We start from the raw sequence: 22,739 nt of genomic DNA, 5'->3' as shown, positions 1-22,739 counted from the left end.
TTTGAGGGCAGAGATGATAATGGACCCCAGGTGAAATTTCCTAATGCACTGTATTGTCTCCAGATTGTGAATCAGGCTGTCTCTCCTCGTCTGCTTCAGTAAAATGAAGCTCAGAGTCAAGCACCAGTAAAAAAGGACTTTAGTGTGATAATATGTTCATGTGGATGTGCATGCACTCCTCACAGCTGGGATTGAAACCAATTGAAGCTGCATTTTGAGCTCAAGTCTTGAGAATGAATGTCAATATATCCACTATATAAACAAGTCAGATGTATACAATAAATTACTTTCTCCAATCTTTATAAGATATATATTTTACCTGAACCTGAGTTCACATTAGCTATTCATCCTTCAGTTTGGGCACACCTCATGCCACACCCTCTATTTCCCGGGAGTTCCTCAAGAGCCTGGACAGATGTTATTTTAGAGTAACTGAAAACAACTCCCAGGATGCGTTTCAACACATGGCCGGATTGCAGCATATCTGAAAAACCTCCTCTAGGTCACTGTATATGCAATCTTTATTGGAAATAATTTTACTCAAAATGTTTTCTTCCTCATAATTTCTTAATACATTTGTTGCTGCCCTCCCCATTCTCTCTGCAGTAGTACGTTTGTACAATGGTACAAAAAAGCTTGACCATGAGTCACCTGACCAACGCACACCAACACATTTTGACCTTAAACCATCACAAAACATCTAACTTCATAATTTACATTGATATAAAACATTTGTAGAGAAAAATGAAGGAGCTTCTATAACTGTTCAGCAGATGATGTTGAGGATTTGAAGAAAAGTTCAACATTGTCCTAATTTTGGAAAAAAAAATCTCTCTAATAGTTTTCCTCTTTCCATTCATTTCATTCTTAAGATGTTGTTTCAAATTAAGTATCTGGACTGTTAAAACAGTATTTGGCTGCATTTTGAAAAACAAGCATCTCCAAATACTTTAGTAATATAGAGTCCAATTGCATTGTTATCACAGTGTGATAATAAATTTATGATATATTGTGCACCCACCACCACTACCACCCATCCATGGATTCATCCATCCATGGGCAACAGGTCCTGGAGAGAAACCCATATATTCTTTCTCCGGCTCATTCTGGGAGTCCCTAAAGTGTTCCCAGACCAGATCCACTCATATAAGATGCCGGTTGCCAATAGTATCACCTTCTGATTTTAAGTCAGATGTTGTAACCAAGAATACTGCAGCAGGGGTGAGGGGTGGATTAATGATAATTTTAGGGCTGTCCTGCCCTAATCTCAGCCTGGGATCTTCCTACATGGAGTTTCATGTTCTCCTTTTGCCTGCTTTGGTTTTCTCTAGGTACTCTGGTAAGATCTCAAACCATGACTTTTAGGATATTGGCCTTTTATCCTGTCTGTGCCCATGTTACCCTGTGTTGGACTGCTGACCAGGGTGGACCATGCTGGATAATATGAATTACGACAGAATTTAATTTCCCTTTGAAGCTAACCAAGTATTGTTGGATCTTATTGCAATACTAAAAGTTGAATAATATTTTCAACAAGCTGTATATAAAAGAAAATATTTGAACTGGAATGCATGAGTCAAGCTGCAGAAGCCACAACAAACACTCTCATTGTAAAACTGCAGCTGTTAAAAAAAACAGCACTATTTTTCTACACGCCTCGGTTAATGTGAAAGCCAGCATTTGGCTACCTGAAAGGCTCATTAGTTCCTCTTCATTTTATGATATAGTTACCTCTTCTGTTCATAATGAGCATGGAAAGCAAAGAGACAGCACACTCCAACCTTCCCTAACATCTCAGCCACACATTCATCTGGCAGCTACAAAAGCTTCGCTTTGCATATTCTCACCATCCCATGCAGGCAAACAAGATTCAATCTACAGTAACAACAGATCTTCAAAAATACATGCAGCAGCAGTTGTTTTATTGCATTCATTATGAAGCTTCATTTTAGTTGTTTACCTGATTTAGACTTTTCATGAAAAAAAAATTAAAATAAATATATTTATGAAACTACTGAATGAAATCCATTTAACTCTGCATGGAGTTGTAAAACAAATCAGGCTCAGTGATAATTTAAGGCGATGCAAACATTATTGAATCAATATTTGCATCATATTACTTTTATTAACAATGTGTGCTTGTGTTAAATTACCTTTAGTTTAGTAGATTCACAGTTTATTTCAGCAAGACTGGAGACCACAAATGTAACCTATAACCCACTACTAATACTAAATCAGTCAGTTTTTAATTAAAATAGGCATATCATGCTTTTAAATCATTCCTTACATGTAAATAATTCTCTAATGGTCTATATAAAGTAGAACTGCAGAGCTTTAGTTTGAATTCCTGGTCATTGTAGCTCCACAGACTCTTGTTTATCTGTTCTGAGGTATTTACAGCTACTTGTTTTGCTACTGTCTTTTTAAATGGTAATGAGATATTTCACTCTATGTCACAGGTCCAGGTAACAGAACCTTCCACTCCATCCAGTTCACCCATTTTTGTAGTTTGATAGCTGCAATACAATTATCTACCAGCAGAGAAACATTTTATTCCAAAGTTTATTAAACACATCAACAACAGAGGACTTGTCCATGTTGGAGCCAGAGTCTGATTGAAAACAACCAACCTGCAGAACCACACATTCAATGAATGCATCATAATGGTGTTATTAGTGTATTTACACTCTCTAAATATAGTAGATAGTTTAACTCACATGTTATAGGTCCACATATTAAGCAGACTGGTGAACCAGTTTCATCAGCGGTGAAAGCAAAATGATCTGTCCACGTAGCATTAAATGTTCTGCCATCTTCAGAATGTTTCCTTTTCTTGGATTTATTCATGATGTATCTTCCAGGCAAGGATCAAAAAGTCAATAAATCAGTGCGCTAAAAAATGCGGTCTGCCAGACATGTGGGGTATGCCAGGAATGCCTGTCGCACATCGGCGGACATGACGTATATTTTGGGTGCTAAAAATGTTCAAAACTTTTGTTTTAATGTTACAAGTTTACCATAATCTTCAGATTTAGAAATTTATTTTAAAATGATTTTAATTCATAATTTTTGAATGATTTAATTTTAATAAAATATTCTATTTCCCGAAGTCACTGGGAGCCACATGAAGGATGAAAGAGCCACACGTGGCTCCGGAGCCATTGGTTGCCGACCCCTGTTATAGGAGCTAAACTCCTATAACATGGAGTGTAACTATAGTTTAGCTATCCATGCATGTCCATGCATGTCCGATGCTTATTTAAATATTAATACTACTACAATATGAAAGAAGCAAACAAAGCCTCAGTATAATTAAGGAGTTAGCTAACGGGAGCATCAAGAACATCACTGAATGCATTTGGATCATGTGTTCCCAAGGCAAAAACAAAGCCAAATAATTATATTCAAAAAAATACAGTTATATCCTAAAGGATGGAGCTAAAAGCTAGCATACAGCGCTAACAGAAGCAGAATTCTGCTATCAAACTCAATGGCCAGGACGTCATTATCAACCCACACCATTCATGTCTAAAGTAAAGTTTGCTGTCATTTTAGTATTATTAGCAGCTTGCAACTTAATCCCTCTCAATTCTGGTGGAAGTTGCTGAAGCACTCACCCTTAAAAGCTTCACACAAACACGGGAGAGTTTTCACTCTGATGTGGGTATATTTCTGTCGAAAACAAAAATTTAACCAGACACTTCGAAGAGACTGTAATGCTGAGGGAATAATGTAAGGAAATGTGTGCATTAATACATGCCAGAACCAAATATTTTGACTTGTCTACTTGCAACTTTGGCATAGCTTAACTTAGACCACAAAATTGCTGTGAGAAGTAAAATGGTGGATTCACAAAACTGTTTAGCTGGAAGTTACAAACTTGTTTAGCAGTTCCACAGCAAATCTGTGACATCATAGACAAGAAAACATTACAGGTGAATGAACAGACTGAAAAATATAACCCCCCAAAATATAAAGAAACCTATGCTAGGAGAGAATAAATTAAAGTATAGTATTTGCACACGTAGGCACTCAAAGTGCAAAAAAACTATTAAAGGGATTAAAAAAGTGGATTTTGCATGTTATGTCATCTTTAAATTTCTGCTATATAAACTCTAATTCATGAAACAGACAGATCATTTCAGCAAACGTTAATGCAACTATTTACATAAAACAAATACTAGATTTAAAGGGAAAATTTGCCGGTTTCTTGAAATGGTAGCTTAGAATCCAACAGAAAACAAAGGGATTACAGAATAATATTTCTTTATGCCTACAAACATATGTCCCTCAGATTAAAAGAAAAATCTGAGGGACATATTTATTCCCTCAGAATTCCCTCATAATAAATGGTTTAAAACAAAACAAACTTTTGTTTTAAGCTCTTAGTAAGCTTTAAACAAAATGCACCAAAGAAGGGGCTGTTTGTGGATGTGTTAACAAACCAACAAAAGCTGGAGCCTTCCACTTTTTTGCATTATAATTTTAATAACTGAAAAGTTAATTTCGTCACATTCATGTCAATTTCAGATCCTTGGAAAATCAAACAGTTCAGTCAGACACTACATATCTCAGTTAGCATTTTAAAAGTTCAAGTTTCTGACAGAATGATAAAAAGTATGGCTTTGTTTGGATTGCCAGAAGACAGAAAGCTTTTTGTCTTTAAAGGCACATGACAGCAGATCCTGAATGAACCAAAAGACTTGTAAAACAATGAACATTAGACAGAAATCTACTAAACCAATTCTTAAGCAATTCTGATTAATTGAGCTTGGGGTGAACTGACAGTCACTAAGTAAACCACTAAATCTATAATGAATTTAAGTATTTTAGGCCAACTTACAGCTTGGTCCAATCATGCCAAACACAACAGCAACTCGACCAGAGAATAAATGAAAACATACAGAATCACAGCGTATTTCAATGGCCTAGTTAAAGTTCAGCCAGATAGAAAGGCTACAGTGGGACATTGGGAGAGCAGAAAGCATGTCTGAGAGGCTCAAATGAACTGAAGCAACACACATCCAGAGTGTTTCCAGATTCCTCCCCAGTGATAAATTCATACAGAAAACAGCATCTCCATGTTACTGTGTGTAACACGGATTCAGTAGAACATTATATCACAGATTGGTTATCATAAAAGTGAGTCATCAATGCATGATTTCACTCTAAACAATATGCCCACTGAATCTTTTCTTTTTCAACAGAAATCTCAACAAATAAAATACCTGCATGACTTCAACTTTCTATGCACATCAAATATTACTGAATTTTAATATGTTCTATTTATTAGTTGTTCAGAGAGGTTTTCCTTTAAGTCCTGAGAGACATGTTTCATAAATCTATCTAATTACACAACCCATACTTCTAAAGGGGATTTCATTAGAATTTTTCTCAGTAATTATGAACACATTCCTAAAACTGTAGGACAAAGGACCAGGTGATATTTAGAGAGGGTTTGATGTTCACACTCACCGGCAGAAACCTCTGATCTCTGTCGCCCTGTGCTGTGGAGGGTCAAATGAAGCCAGCTGTTGCTGATCTGCAGCTCTAGTTTCTGTGGGCTGGGGTTTAGCTGCACCGAGAGCAGAAGCCCGTCGGGGTTCCAGGTCCTGAACTGGAAGCGAACAGTGAATTCCCCGGTGGGGGGAGCAGCAGACGGGAGCGACAGGAAGCTGCTGCTGGAGCTCAGGAAGGTGCAGGCCACCAGCTGGGGCGGCGAACATGAGAAGGTCACGTTGCCCTGCAGAAAAAACGAAAAGGAGAATTACATGCATCTTTAGCAACGTGTCAGCCGAGGACGAAGGCTGCAAATGTCTTGTAAAACTATGACCTTTTATTAATTATAGGCAACATCTTTTCCAGGTCCAATTACTTGGGATCAGTTTAACATAATTACAGAAAATGGCTACCACAATATGAGATACAGAAATTAAAATAACAACAAGTGGGAACTGAGATAATTATATGGATTATTTGACATTTTTAGACAAGATCGAAACTAAAGTTCCTCCTAATAAAATATGTGAATGAATATGCAGACAGTGGTTGTTTTGACCCAGATTTTCAAAGGATGAATCCATAAATAAAACATTGTTTTAATAAAAACATTCAGAGTTGTGCATAACATTACCCTAATGTCTAACAATATTAGACAATCATCAACAGAGTACCAAAATGTGAATGCAGATGAGGTTGATACTTTTCATGCAGTCCCATCCTGACGTGGATACTGAATCGTCCACTTGTGAAATCAAAAACATCCCTCTGGGCTGCAGCTTTTCATCCAATCCCACTATACATATAATCTTAATTGTGTGTCGGGCTGCAGTCAAAACCCAACCAGTCATGACTGCTGAGGTCAGACTCCTATCAGTCCCACAACCCCGCAGGGCAGCACACAGCAATCACAACTCTCTCACTCTCAATGTGATTCCCTCCCATCAGCCCCAGGGAAATGGTCCCATTGAAATTCCATTACAGCTTCCATCATTCCCGTCTCCTCCACCTCTGCCTTTCTAGTCAGCAAAGGCCTTTAATGCAACAGTTAAAGGCTGTGGGTGTCTCATTTGAGATGTGGCTTGTAGCTCTTCGACCGACCCGTCTGATTGGTGTGGGAGGAGACTCTCAAAATGCACTCAAACTTAATCACAGAGTAGCCAGGATTACAATGGCTGTAATGATTGTTTATTCTCCATTTGTGCCTCTGACAATCTTTATTCAATGTCTGGATAATCACAAATCATCAGAAGAAGGGAAAATGTGAAAACAACAGCAAATACCAGTCAGAATTTGAATATAGTGCCACCACCAGGCCAACATCTTAACTGTTTGTGTCAGGGAGTAGTTTTGGTGGTTGTTTCTATGTTTGCTTCTATTCTTTGATTAGATCAGCCTTGATTCCTTTTTGCTTTTGTTTGTCCCTCATTATTCCGTGCCAGATTCATTCCCTCTGTTTGCTCTCCCTTGCACCCTGGTGCCACCCTCTCTCACACACTTGCAGCCCGTTAGCTAATTAGCCCATGTTCTTTGTTCCAGCGTTCACTCTCCCAGTATTCATACACCTTTTCTCTTCTCATTCCTCACTGTTCCTCCAGTTTGATCCTACATACCTGGTCCCTGGTCCTTCCTGCTATTTGAGTTTTCCTGGCTACTTGTAAGTTTTGTTCATCATGATTTTTGTCATTAAAGTCTACAAGAGTGAAAAAGGATGTTTGCTGCTTTCTGTTGAGCCTTCCTTATATAACTCTTACTCTGCTTTTTTGTCTCAGTTTGAATGAACAGCAGAGATATTTGTTAAAAAAATAATCACACTTCCTGATTTACAGTGCATATAAATACTATTCATCCTGTAGTGTCTGAAAACAGGTTATGTCTGTATGTCTCAGTAACACACCCAACCTGAGGTCTCCGTGCTATGAGTGATGTAGTGTCTGGACACATAAAAGGATATTTTGAAATGATCGGCAAAACAGGTCTCACACCAAAGACATTGGGTTTGAAAAACAAGTTCATCTATGGATACTGTCTTCCTGAAGGCACAAGGAAGAGTCCAGAGGCTCAACGAGACAATACAGCCCAGGACCCAAATAAGGCGTCAATGAGGAACATGTGAATGTGATCATATGCTCATGCTGTAAAATATGTGTTGGACAGAGCTGTATAAAAAGAATGCTGTCCAGAGATCAGAGGGGACTTTATTGTAGGGCTATTGTAAAAGAATATTTCAGTAATCGAGTACTCTATCAATTATTTATTATTTACAATTACTCAAGTAATATGAAAAAATATCTCTCTCTATTGTTCTCTATCTCTCTCTCTCGCTCGCGCACTCTCTTTCTCTCTCTGTCTCTTGCTCGCTGTCTGGTTTATCTTCCCACCGTTTGCTTTGAAATGGTCACCATGCAGTTCCAGGAAAAGAATGGCTGTCGTACTCCAAGCATTGCACCAGTCAATTTAAGAATGCCTATTTCTTCCCCAAAAAACTATAAAAACTTGGAAAATTTCACGTTTTACTGCTGGCACTTAGCAACAACTCAAAGGTGGAAGTGAGAGCGCTGCCCAACACAAATAATGACCCGGCCGGAACACAGCGCGCTAAATAATAAAACATAATTTAACAAAGCTTTGAGGCAGATATAGATTCCTCAAGGAATTTTAATAATCGAGGTATTTGAATCACTCAAGGAATTGTTACAGCCCTACATTATCATCCTTCTGACCAGTCTTTAAATTTTGACTCACTAACTCCTCATTTTGACAGACATCAATGTCTAAATTTTGGGTTTGCTTAATCTTTAAATGTATTTGGATAACTCAATAAATGTTCTTATTTATTTAACCCTCCTGTTATGTTGCGGGTCAAATTGACCCATTTAAAAATTTTAAAAAAAAATTTAAGTATTTTTTTTGCATGAAACTTTTTCTAATTGTCTTAATAGGTGCACTCTACATATAAATTGAACATTTGTTCATTTTAAACATTTGCAACCCCCCCCTGCGTACACGTTCCTTGCAGCTCTGAACCATATTTCACCATACATACGCACACCCAACCACACGCATACATGCACACGCGCACGCACGCAAGCCCACTTTCTATCCGCTTTACTTCACTAGGAAACTGCGAGAAAGCAGGTGTTCAGCCAACTTTTGACGGGAATCTTTTCTGTTCCTGTAGGCAAACTCCACCCACACTGAGTGGACACTCAGCAGAAGTGGAGGAAAACATAAATACTCTCTGCATGACTCATTTGTCTTGATTTTAATCAGCATGTCAATTTGACCCAGAACAGAATATGTGTCTCAAGTCCAATTATAAACATCACCCATTGAAAAAAAAATCTAAATGTAATATAAAAAAATTTACAAAAGATAATTTTCAAGGAAATTATTGCTTTTTTGTGTGTAGGATTTTCCAGTGGACATAAAAAAAGTTAATTCTATTTTTTTATGTCCAAATGAGTAAATGAGTAAGTTGCCATCATTGATCCTTTATTTGTGAGAAATAAAAAAAACATTATTGCACAAATATTGATTAAAATTGTTAGTATTGGAGTTAATAATCAGATACAAAAATGTTTTGGAGGAATCTTTTGGTTTCTGACACTACTGCATGATTAAACACTGCACGGGTCAAATTGACCCAGGGACATTATTGCTGTGCCTCAGAAACAAACATAAGTCTGTCTTACAGAGTTTGTATCCCACAAAGTCATATTACAGACAACCATAAAAGTATATTTCAACCCCTTTGGATCATTCACCCTTTTTTCTGATTGAACCGGCAACCCGCTTATGGGGAGCCTTTACCACCAGAGCCACAGAACTACGGCTTCAGAGAACAAGACAACAACCTGAAGCAGGCAGCTAAAGCTACACAGGGATGGTTTAAAGACAGTAAGGCGGAGGCTCTGGAATGGCTCAGTCAAACCCCAGACCTCAATCCAATATAGAATTAGTGGTAGGACTTAAACAGTTCTGCCAACCTCAGAGAGCTGCAAGAGTTTAGCAGCAAGAATGGAGGAAAAGTGCAACCTGACTGAGACCGGTCCACGCCGACTCCCTGCTGGGACGGAGCAAGAGGGGCAAATAAATACTGACTGCAAGAAGTGAATATTTATACAGTCACTTAATTATGTAACATATTTTCATTTAATTGTCAATATTCTATTAAGAGGAATTTTTTTTGTTGTTTTGATTTTTACAAAGAAGCCCAATTTTAATCCGAGTTGTACAATGAAATGGCAAAACATCCAAAGTGTGAATATTTTTATAGGCATTGTAGGTCAGAAGCAATCTTTCAATTTTGCTTAATTTCTTCTGACTGCAGGTATGCATGATAGTGCAATTGATAATTATGGGTTTTATGTCTGAACATGTTATACAATTTCCTTTGAAGTTTCTTCTGACTTTACTGATAATGAAAGAAGCAATAGTCTTCTTCAGCTAGTAACATTGTAGACAAAAACCAGTGTTATTAAGCCAAACTGTTAACACTCAGTATGGTGTGTTCACTAACTGTATAATGAATGAGTTTTGTCATTTTTGAATTCCTGGTCGTTTGTGTCCAGTAGCCGTCCTGATCAGACCCCAGCTAGTAGAGCATGACTGCTGAAGTTACAGTTATAATGTAAATGGTTAGAGACTCCACAATCCCTAGATAGCCCTGTGTGCTTGGAGTTTAATTTATATATTCAAACTTTTATAGATTTCTATAATGGTGGAAATCAGCGTAAAATACTACCAATTAAAATTAAAGGGTAGGAACAGAAATAATTTAAAACAAAAGAAGACAATGGCTCAAATATAAGACATGGTACCTGCTCACAGTTTAAGTTTGATGTAAGTTCATATAATCAGTTGGTTTAATGTTCATTTTGTTCTCCTCAGCACATTAATGTACTTCCATTACAATACCAAATTCAAAGTATAAGTTGCTTTTTTTATTCAGACTGTCATGATTTGTTGTGGTTGAAGTGGACCCATATGCCGAGAGTTTGAGGTTTTGAGTAGATGGTGAAGTGATTTAAACTTCCGTTCTGGAACATGCTGGTTTGGAAATGTAGGCAGCCTTCTGGAAGTTTCAGACTAAGTTTGACAACTAGATATTCTACAAGATACACACAGGGACTGCTCTTTAAAATAATTCTAGCAAGATACAAATAGTTTTTAAATGTCAACTATGTTATTCTGTGTTTACTTTAAAATGTGTAAACTCACCTTTCCTCTTATAATTAAAATAAAAGCTCATGGTAGCAAGGTTAGAAATAAATGTTTTAGCTGCTGCTCCAATATCAATTATCAAAATAAGCATCGCCAGGTCAAAGCTTTCCAAAAAAATAGAGATCAGCAGTGATTCATTATTTGTTGATTGGAGGATTTTTAAACTGTAGCTTTGCTAACTAGTCAGATGTTCACATCTGCATAAATTATTCCACCTGACTCTGGTCGTAACACAGATCGGATCAATGGTAGGCCTGGATACTAAAACTGAAGGTTGAATAATTAGTTTGATGTATGCCACTGGGAAAGCCTGATACTCGCTCATGGACTCATAATTTATTTTCTGGAGTTTCCAGTCTCAAAAGAGGCAGACTGTGAAGAAAAGAAAGGAGGAGTCATATTAAGCAACTGACGCTGTCCCTCTGTAATGGCCTTGAAAAAAGCTGTAAATCCATACTTGCTTTGATGCAGCTGTTTCAGCATGACCGAAAAGAATTTCACTTTTGTTCCTTCATCTGTTAAAATGCAGACATTGCTTTAGTCAGCATTGGTAATGTGCTTCATCAGAAGACGGTAGCTTGTGCTGGTAGTTGTAATTTAGTGAGACTATTAAACTCCTCACCGGCAGCGTTCTTCAGAAACACTCAGGAATGAGTATCATAAATAGTGATACAGCAGAAGCTGTGGGAGGATTCATGCCGTCTAAAGGATTATTGATGTTTGAGGCATTAAAATGTCATGTTGATTCTTAGGTCCAACAGATATAAAACCGTTTCTTTTTTTATTTTTTTTATTTTTTGTCTGACTGCATTTTAATATCTGTTTACAAACCATTCTGGAGGTGTAACGTAGAGTTAACAGAGTGTGAGCTAAGAGTGTATTTAAAACTTCAATAATAGGATACTGAGCTTGGAAATGTTCAGTGGCATTCGAGTTTCAAATGTACTTCATTAAAGTGAGATTTTTTTCAGCTTGTAAATCTGTGAGTTTATTGAGTCCTCTCTTTACTATTCCTCTAAGGTTTATCCTTTTTTTTCCATTGGTTGACTAAAGGACTTTTATTTATTTATTTTTCTTTTTTTTATCGCCCCGCAAGGGGTCTTTTTGTGGGCTCTAGTGTCCCTTTTTTTCAAAGTAGTCTGTCAGGAAAGGGGAAAGAACAGGGGGAAGACATGCGGTAAACGTCGTCGGGTCCGGGAGTCGAACCCGCGACAGCCGTGTCGAGGCTACGTTTTTGCCTGAATGTGGGTTGCGCTAACCCCTCCGCCACCACCGCACGCCCAACTAAAGGACTTTTATGAAGCACTGCTGATGTAGTCTGTGCTGCTGCCAGAGTTCTGACCAGCACCAGAAAAATGGATCACATAACCAGTTAAATACTTACTGGCTTCATAATAGAAAACAGATACATTTATAATGTTTTCTACTGGCCTCTAAATCACTTTGGATTGTCTTTTGAATAGTGCTACATTAAAAGCCTCAACTTGCCTTACTCTAGATTTTGGGCTGTGTTTCTGTCATGTTTGCTCCTAACCTAAATGGCATAAGTCTACTATCATCTCATGTAGTAAAATGTTACCTGTGTCACAAGCTGCGACTGAAGATCATTTCCTTATATATTTTTTTTATATCCCCTACACCAAGTGAGGGTATGAACTAAAAATAATAATCATTATCTTTTGCCAGTGCATGTAAATATTCACCACTTCTCTTTGGGTTCATCTCTAAACGTTCGTTCAGAACTGACTCCGTTCTGTGGCCGTGAAACATCATCCTGTGGAATTATACTGGAGAGCTACTGTATATATGATTACCAAAATAAATCGTTAACAGATTTTTTTTTTCCTCCAGTAAAACCGCCCACTCTCTGCCTCTCGCCTACACATGAGCTCATTCGCTCTCTCTATATCTTTCTCTTTCTTGTCCTCTCTCTCTCTCTCTCATATCATACCATCAGTTTTCCATCCTTGAAAACTGCGCTGCAAGATAAGCTTTACATGGCAAAGTGATATTTCATATTTCTGACATTTTAAAAGCATTTATAAGTTCTTTGAAGAGAAGCAGCAATCAGATATAAAATTTGACAGTGAGCTTAAAAACATTATTTATAAAGAACTTACCTAGGGACTGATATCTGATCATCAACAAAGTCAAAAACAGCTCCATAAATTGGTCTGATTTTAGCTACAGATCTTGAGTTCTACTACAAGACTTCAAAACGGGAAAACTCTTCAAAGAGAGGAATTGATCATTATTTATGATAGTGTAACACATAAGAAAACTAAAGTGTAGCTCACCACACTGTGTATCTGTGGCTTGTGTCTCTTAGCCAGGTCTATGATGTTGATTCCGTTATAGTAGAGGTTCTCTATGCAGCCATGGAAGTTCTTCCTGAGGAAGGTGCCCGGTTTCCCAGGCAGAGGAATTCCTCCAAAGCTCAGCTGAGGATGGAGAACAGCAGATTGATTACATAACAAGAACAAACTAAGCTGCTCACATGCGCCACTTTTAGAACAAAAATGAGCTGAAATGAAACTCTTTCTGCTCCACAGTGTGTGTGATGTTCAGGTGACATGAGTGTAACCTGAATGCTGAACACACACATTCTTAACAGGTTGTGCTTTAACAACTGAGCCAGTTATTCAGCAAGTGAGAGGTGATGTGAGAAAACATCACCTCTCACCACAGCATCTGAAGGTGTGCTGCTCTGAGCCTGATTTCATGGTTCAGTGTGCATCAGCTGAGTCAAGCCACAGACAGAATACATACTTTCACACATTGGGTATGATCCCACATCTCTGAGCTAGAGCGGTGAAAGAAACCCCTCTGTTTGTCCCACTAGTGCCACGGCCTCGTTTCCTCAGTGGAATTTATTTGTGTGAACGGCAGACTGGGAGCAGACCAGTTCAGGTCAACCAGAAAAATGGTCAACTTTATTAAAAAGAAATGTGCACAACAAAGAACTTTGATCATTTGTCAGAGTTGTAAAATCACCAAAATAATTGCACAAATCTACTGTATGTTTAGCTTTCTTCTACCATTAAGCAGTTAAGTTTATTATGGAAGTTATCTGTCATTATTAGTTAAGGTCTTACATTCCAATTTTAATTATCTTGAGGGGAACAAAGCCCAAAGAGGATGAAATGTAATTTTCTGAAAGTTGCAGAAGGCCTGTTTCAAAGTCATTCTTCACAGTTTGCTTGTTATTAATAAGTGATTGTGTTACTGAACAGAATTATTGCACCATTTCTTTTGTATGAATTTTTTTTCCATAGTTGCCTGGAGTTTTTCAATGGGTTTGACAGCACTAATGTTCCTGTTTATTCTCTGATCAAGCTGTTGTTCACACTCTTTACTTTGACATGGTAAACTTTGAAATCTTGCTGTTGTTTTTGTCTTCAGATCTCACTCTACACGGTGACTGTAACCGATAGTCTGAAGGTTAGCGTTTGTTGTTTCCAACACAGATGTGCAGCCTGTACTGACAGACTACGGGTGCAGAGATGACAGAGACAGAAAGCGACTTCAAGCTCTGCAACAAAAGTGCTTCTGTTTACAAGGTCGAAATACAATGGGAAAGTCTTTGGAGGCTTGCAGTATTGTTCGATAACAACAAAATGTCTTTTTTCTAATTTTATATTTAAAGGAGTGCTTCCAGCAGTTCCACAGAGCACACTTTGTTTGCTCCAATGCTGCAAGGCTCACCCTAATGCTGCTCATCAGTCTGTGTTCATGATAAGGTCGTCTGCGCCTCTGTGGAGAAATATTTACACAGCTGTTCCATCTTTTCGTCAGGTTATTCAATCTGGCTGAGAACTCACCTCATAGTCCACCTCCAGAGACTGTCCTTCCCCTTTGGTTTGGAAGTGCTGTGTGTGGGCGTCTACAGTGAGGTTGACCTGCCTGTTAAAGCGCTCGATGTGAGCAGAGTGCCAGTGCTGGTCATCCAGCAGGCTGCCCACAGTAACTGGAACACGGCGGCTGCTGAACCTTGACCTGCTATCATCTGCACAAAAAGGACGACAGCAGCAGGAGCTCAGTGGGTCTGGTGGGAAAGCAGCTTCAACTTATGCAGAATTCCTCTCAAAGTTAAGCAACAGCTGTTAAACATAGGAGAAAAGATCAGCAAACATATCATAAACCATTCTATTAATGCAATAAAGAAACCCTGTCATTCAATCTACATAATTAAGATCATGCACTGCGATCAATCCAAAAGCTGCAGGAGGGAGTGAATGCTTCTTAAATCCTGATTACCCAGCATGTTATACTCAATACAATTTAAAGAGTTAAACTTATACACAGTCCATTTAGTTCTATGTACTATTAACTAGCTATACTCAATATAAAATGTACAGTAAATGTAATGTAGTAAAGTATGTACACTGTATTTCATGTATTCTACACAATAAATCATATTTACCTTGCAGTATGGCTGCCAAATTATCTAAAGGGAATCTGATCCAAATCTCCACATTGTACTCAACAGGATCTCTCATTAATTTTTTAATCTGAATTTTTCATCAGTTTTGTACTACCATATCTTTCTCATTGTTCAACAAATCCACCCCATAAACTAAAGATTATGGTGATGGCAGGAAGGCATTCTAACCTCAAAGAATAGGAGTTCATTACCAGCTGAACATTTTAAACTCTGATGGAAACATGTGAAAAGCTGCCCAGCTCACACAACAAGGCTTCTAACTACTGTAATGCAAATGAAGACATTTACTTTTACTGAGTAACTGTCAGCACCATTTATTTACATTTATTAGGATGTAAATAAATATTTTATAGAATGTAAATGAACAATAATATTAGATTTTTGTTATATTATCTTGGACAGATGCCAGTCCTATTTCTCATCAGAAAGAAGCTTGATTGTTGTTTGCCAGGTGTATGAATAATTTTGGACTTTATTGCATACCTATATGAATTGAATAATGTTGTATAGACCAATTCATACTAACTGATGGTTACTTTTAATTCAATCTGAACCTGCTAAAGCTACAACTGTTTTTCTTGTTCTTTTTGTTTTGCTCAGTGTTATCAGAGGCTATATTTCATCCAGATTATCACATAAGGTAATAAAGACATGAAATTTTAATCAGTAATGTCAAACTTCTGGAAAGTCAATTCATTTCTCTGCACTCAATACTTGGTTGGGGCTCCTTTTGCATGAATTACTGCAATGCGTCGTGGCATGGAGGAAATTATTCTGTGGTTCTGCTGAGGTGTAATTAAAGCCCAGGTTGCTGTGATGGCTGTCTTCACTGTCTCTCATCTTTCTCTTGAGAATCCACATATTCTCTATGGGGTTAAAGGTCAGGCCAGGCTGCTGGCCAATCAAGTACAGTAACACCATGTTCATTGAACCAACTATTGGTGCCTTTGGCTTTTTGGCAAAATAAAATTTTCTGAGACACTGAATTTGAGGTTTTCATTATCTGAAAAATTGAGTTTCACTTTATGAAATCAGTGAGAAGTTGTCACTGGCAAGAAATGTTGAACATTTAAATTTACAATACATGCAATTTTTCAAGGGGGGACTTATATAGTGTTTGAGAGTTATTCAACTAAACAGACCTTTGCTGTTATACAGTTTTATTTTCTTAATCCTTTGGAAGATTTTAAGAAAAATAAAATACAATTTATCTCTGCATTCCTATCTTTAGATTAAACAGTTTGAATGAATATTTTAGGTCTTCTATATGTTGAGTAAAAGCTGGAAAAAAGCATCAACTCAATCACCGAGGCATCCTGGAAAATAAAGTTCTCATATCCTCTCAATCACTTCTAATCTCTAGCTCAATCTCAGGGAATGATTCCCACAATCACCACAAGGACTCAAAAAGGAAAGAAAACAAGTGATTTTCAGGGGCGATATCAAGAAGGCGTAGCTCACCTAAGTTGAGATAGAAGTCCAGTCTTCCTCGGTGCAGCTCCAGTGTGATGTAGTCTCCTCTCTGTCCCTCTCCATGCAGTAAGACCCCCTCAGCCTGGTGGCTTTTAAAGCGCAGAGAAATAACATCCTTCACTGTTGACATGGACTTCTGGTTGAACCGATACAGCAGAGAGCTTCTGCCATCAAAATCAGCCACATACGATTCTGTGGAAAAATCAGAACCAGTATGAAGGGGTGTGCTCTGTTAACTAGAAGCAAAGTGTTAAGGTTAGAACAAAACTGGAGTATTCTACAACCAGGACTACAAATCAGAAATGTTTATACATCTCTGAATTACTATGCTTTGGCTGCAATGTACATAATTAGGTAAATATAGACATGTTTTTTCTTTTAATGTATGCATCAGAGCAGAGAGATGCTGTTTGCTCTGTGAAACAACTTTTGTGGCATATCTACATTTGGATGCACACAAAAACTCAAGTTAACAAGCAATCACTACCTGCTAGCTTTGCAGTTCACTGTTTATTCTCATCTGACTTGTTTTCACCGTTTTGCTGTGCTCCCTTCATGGTTTGTTGCAAAATGCAAACAGAAGTTCTTATTATTTTCTTTCAGAAAGAACAGTTTTTGGGGGTTTTTTTGCCACTTTTCTATACAAGCCACATTTGTGGGGTTCAGCGCAGAGCAGTCCAAAGAGATTCTTCCACCTTCAGGTACCCAGGCCTGAAGGTTAAGTAACAAGCCATGTATAGAGGCCGTAGTCCTCGACGCAGCTGTCTCAGGTTCGATTCCAGGCCTGGCGACCTTTGCAGCATGTCTTCCCCTTCTCTCATTACCCACATTCCTGTCAATTCACTATCAAATAAAGGCCACTAGAGCCAATAAAACCTTTTAAAAAATGTACAACATGCCGCTTTTATGGATTGAAGTTCTGCAGTGACCGAAGTTTGGAGTTATGTCTCCCTACCTTGTCACTCAAATTTAGCTGACTTAAGTTAGAGGCAATCTCTGAATTTTGCTTTACTTAACTTGTTTCAATCAAATTAGCAGTAGTAGTCTTAGATTTTCAACAATTTCCACACAGTATAGTTAAAGAAATTCTGGTTGCAACAGTTTTGTTTCATGGAATAAACACTTATTACCATTCTATGGTAAGGCATTGTAGCACATCACAGCTACAGAGGGAAAGCGAAGCCCTTGTTACAACCCAGGAATCAACCATCAGATAGCATTTTTCAGGCTACATTTTCAAAAACCTAATGGAGTGAAACCCACCGTGTTCCTGATGACTACCTCTCTCACTTCTAGTTACTCTGCTGGATGCTTTAACACAAACTAACACTTAATGAACACATAAACTAGACTAACAGGAACAGAGTAATCACTAAAAGAACATCACTAAACAATTCACTGAAATGATTAACAATGAACATAAATCTTACCCATAATCCCTCACTGAATTCATATGCCAAACACAGCAGAAAAATGCAAATATAAGAACTCTGGTTTCAATTACCATATTAATAAACATTTTCCATTGTCTTCATTGGTCTTCACAATGTTAAACAATGTTCACTAAAGAGCAAATTGGTACGAAAAGTATATTTATTCACTCTCACATTAATACTGCAGTTAGCTACTTATGACATTACTTAACAACAAAGAAAGAGCAAACCAACACCAACATTTCACATTATTTTTTTCTGACAGGTATGTGTATTTGTTTTGCACCATTTGTTTTAAATAATTTGGGGCAAAACTATAAATTTAAGCGTATTTAAGGTGTAACTCAATTAATACGTGTGTCTTACAAATTTGAAGATGTTTAATTGCTGTTTTAAAAATAGTTCCCTTATTTCTTTTAAGTCGATAAGGCAGATTATTTTTTATCTCAGCAATCACAACTGTTTGTTCTCTGAAACCGTGACATAAAAGATACGTTGAGACACGTTGAGTGGTCTCTGTTTCTTAAATAAGGGATTCAAAAAGCAGTTGGTTTCCATTGATTTCACCTAGGGGCATCAGAGTAGGAGGAGCTGAAAACATGTGAACACCACAACCTTTAAATTTTCAGTTGTAAAAGAATGGAATGAATTATTTTTCTTCCACTCAACTTCCATGTACTCTCATGTAAAGTTCAAAAGGTATGAATACTTTAGGCAGGACCAGGCCTAACTGTAAAATGCATTGGATGAGGCTCCTTTCTGCAGCAGGTTCTCTGACTCCATTTAAATTCCAGGGCTTTTATATTACTCATGGAAAGAAACTATAGTTAATTATTTATACCATTTTTCAGCTTTCATAAGTCATAGTACACCAGTTAATTGCAGAGTCTGCACAGGTCTATCATTTCTCATACACATAACTGTGCTGGTGTTTTTTGTATGAAATGTTTTTCTATCACTTAAAATCCCTCAACTGTAAAAATATGAACAATCCTAGTTTTTGTTTCACCTTTCCATTGAGTAGGAGTGATGCACAAGGTGATGTTTTTGGAGAAAAACACTGAGTGAGAAAATTGTGACAGGTTTGAGTGTGGAAGCAGATAGATGTATTGAAGTGAAGTCTAACAAGAGGGCAGCAGCTTATCAAACTTGAACTTGGTTTATTGTCTTTATGAACCACAGGACATGCCATCCTCTCATAGTAAGGTTAAAACAGAGAAAAACTAAGCTTGGAACAGCAGCCTGAAAGAAACGCAGACAAAATTGCACTCAAGAGAGTAACCGTCTGCCTCAACGATGCTGTGCCGTACCATGTGGCGCTTGGCTATCATAAAACTGCTCACTGTGGTGTGTTCTGACACTGTTCCACAGCGCAGTAATTCTCTGGCTCATCTAGTTAGTGCCGCCTCACAATGCGTGGGAGAGGTGTGCCAGTAAATCCCCATTAAATGTCTTATTGAGAACTGCTCAGAATATAAATGGAAGTACGCTTGCCCTTTATCAATGTCCACAGCCACAGAAGACCGCTTTTTACTTCATTACAGTCAGAGGTTGAGGGTTATCTTAGTGAATTCTTTACCAACATAAAACAAACATTATGACAAATGAGTCTTACCCATCATATTCAAAGAATTACAGTAACTTTTTCCATTTAAAAGCAGTTGTATAAAGCAAAGTACGAAGGGAAAGACATGGAACCAGCATGCCGAGCACTTATAAACACATGCATAGATTGCTTTCAGAGTTCAGTGTTCTGTCTGGGCATGAGTCAGGAGACAGGCTGGTGCACAAGAAAAGCAGCAATTTGCATATTTGCTTCCAGGAGCAGCACACCGCTGCTACTGTACTGTGTTGCTGCTTCTACTTCCTGTGTGGCACCTCTGGAGTGTGTAACAGTTTCAAATTACATTCATCAACTCACTGAGGGTCGCAAGTGTGTGAAACTTCCATTTGTGGCTTTTATGTCTTTAACACATCAGGTATGCACAACACAGTGTGAAAGCATGTGAAGATATGATAAAGAGACATTAAAGAGATCACAGAAGGATCTTACTGTTTACATCTGCAGCAGTTTTACTGTGTGTACGCATGAAAAGGTTCAAACCGAACGTCACAAAGTGAGTTATTTTTCCCAAGAAAAGGTTGATGGAGATGTTCACCAGACAGGAAGAGCAGTATTAAAGAATGTGATAGCATAATTTCATATAGTTATCAATTAAATGTTTTTGCAAAATGTTACATCAGTCAAAACATCTATACGTAATTCCTCTGTCACATGATTGCACAACAGCTTTCAAATTTCATTGCTTTGAGAAAATATGATGTCTTTGACCACCAGATGCGCCAACATCAGCACTGCAGCACTCCCACGCCATCACTATGGAAGCATCACAGCAATGACCCAATGATAACGTTACATAATGTCAAGTTTTACTGTCCAAAATATTTACCCACTTGAGGCAAGAGGCTGAAAAAGGAAAGAGAAAATAAAGACCTCCCTTACTGCCTGATTAATTCTGATAATAATAATCTGACCACACACAAAATAAATAATATTAAAAAGCAAATCAATATAAATAATAATCTGACTATTTAAGAGGCATTAAAATATCATCCCTACAGTCAGTTATTCCTTTAATTTGGAAACACAAATTAAACAAAACAGAAACACTGAAAGTAATATACCTAGTCATGATGAAGCGTATAGCAGTGACTTTCACCAAATTGTTCTCATTGTACACAGACTAATTATATGAATGCCTCAACAGAGGTACATATACTTAAATATTTAAGTATTTGTATAAGACTCAATGTGCTAAATAAAATCCCTCATTCCTGGATTACACCGATGAAAAAATGCTTTTTAGATTTTCACTATGGAAAGATAGGAAACTGTGTGACAGAAGTGTAATACTTATGTATAAGGCAGAGGTTAAGCTAGACTTTATTGTTTACTAATTTGACTGAAGAAGTAAAAAAAAAAATCCAGTCATATGGCCGTTTTTATCCATCAAATTTTAAAATAAAACTGACATATTCTGTGATATTTAAATTTGATTCATTTTAATTACCATTCAGTTCAAACAAGTCCACATTCTGCTATCCAACTGAATGAACACATGAAACGTTTTTCTCTGCAGTGAGAGAAACACTGACTGTGGCCTCAGTAACAGCACACAAACACTGAGATTAAACTCCCATTGGGAAAGATTCACCTGCTGTGGTCTGAGCGCACAGGCCCACAACTTCCTCCTGGTCCTTCATGGACCTGAACTGTGCATCCACTTGTGCATAATCAAATGTCTCACCCGGGATTGCTGCAGAGGCTATATTCTAGATTCAGCTGAATGTGAACCAGTGGTTCAGCTGCACTGGTCTGTGACCCGAAGTGGCATAAAGTTGAAAATGTCTGTATGTCTATAAGTGGTAAAGAGTGTGAATTGTAATCCTTCAAAATGATAGATGATCTTCAGATTTCTCCATCACCTTTTAAAAAAACTGTCAAAGACAGGAAGTATTGGGTTAAGGTGACCCCTTTTTTAAGGCCATGAGTTGTAGTTAAATTATTTATGAGAAATGTGCTTCCTTGTTAAACAAAGGCAGTTTTTCTTCATAGCAACATCTGCACTTTAAACACAAATCTGCAGTGAGTGTTGAGTGCATTAAGGGGCAAACCAGGCAGCAATATACATGTTTATCAACTGGTTAATAAAGGACATCTGCTGAATATGACTGTATTCTGATGCAGAGCCTGAATCTGAACCTGAATCTACACCTTAGCGAAGACCTGCTTAGTGTTTTAACTAAAAATAAATGAGGTTCGAAGAACCTCATTTATTTAGAAAAAAATTCTAAATGTACAGCAGGTTAGATTTCATTTTTGATTCAACATCACGGATTAGGGAATCACTAATGCGCAGTCTTACTAATACTAAGACACTGTTATTTTTATTTTGACTCTTTTGCAGTTGTGTTTTACAAGAGTGAAATGACTGTATTTTATTAGAATGCATGGTATGTTTATTCCTGTTCTGCTCTCAGTTTTCAAAAATATTGAAAAACTAGCAGTGAACTTAATACCCTATAAACCCATATTTGCTGTTTTAGTTTGAGTATATATATTTTTTTCCATCTGAAAATATTCTCAGAGGAGTATAATGATGGCATAAATTGTTATGAAATCAGACCCAGGAGCAGACAGGAAAAAATAAGTCCACTGTTACAGGAGAATATTTATAAAATCAACTTGCAAAATGAGGAAGAAGCGAGTGAGGAACTAGAAAGAAGGAAGTGAGAATATTAAATGCCTAAACATGGTGATTAGCATAAACATAGAAAATCAAGTAAATGGGCATATCAGGTATAAATGTAGTTAAATAAAATCCTGCAACAAACAGTTTCCAATACACCCAGGGTTCAATATTTTCATACCCCACACTGATATTTAAGAAATGGTCCTGTCGAGGGTTGCAGAGGAACACATAGTTTTTAATCATCAACTTATTTGGAAATGTTTGTGGTTAATGGAAGATTGAACCAGTTATTTGATGGAAGTTTATCCTGTACATATTGTCAATCATTTTTCCAACTACAATGAAAATCACCTAATGCACTATTTTTCTGTCTGTGAGTTAAATCAACCCTGATCCTCCCTGAGTTTTATC

General features: G+C 37.5%; 1 protein-coding gene across 2 annotated transcripts in view; it reads right to left on the bottom strand.

Moving 5' to 3' along the window:
• Positions 1–22,739, bottom strand: part of LOC116722872 (contactin-associated protein-like 5) — a 209,399-nt gene that overhangs the window by 100,682 nt on the left and 85,978 nt on the right. For both annotated transcript variants that reach the window (XM_032567239.1, XM_032567238.1), the window contains 4 exons: positions 16,631–16,834; positions 14,547–14,731; positions 13,023–13,166; positions 5,476–5,743 (listed from right to left, as the gene is read on the bottom strand). In XM_032567239.1, coding sequence (XP_032423130.1) covers positions 5,476–5,743; positions 13,023–13,166; positions 14,547–14,731; positions 16,631–16,834 — 801 coding nt within the window. The remainder of the gene's footprint in view (positions 1–5,475; positions 5,744–13,022; positions 13,167–14,546; positions 14,732–16,630; positions 16,835–22,739) is intronic.

This window comes from Xiphophorus hellerii, chromosome 7, assembly GCF_003331165.1.
Source record: "Xiphophorus hellerii strain 12219 chromosome 7, Xiphophorus_hellerii-4.1, whole genome shotgun sequence".
Classification (NCBI taxonomy): Eukaryota; Metazoa; Chordata; class Actinopteri; order Cyprinodontiformes; family Poeciliidae; genus Xiphophorus; species Xiphophorus hellerii.
This window is presented reverse-complemented; position numbering and strand designations above follow the sequence as displayed.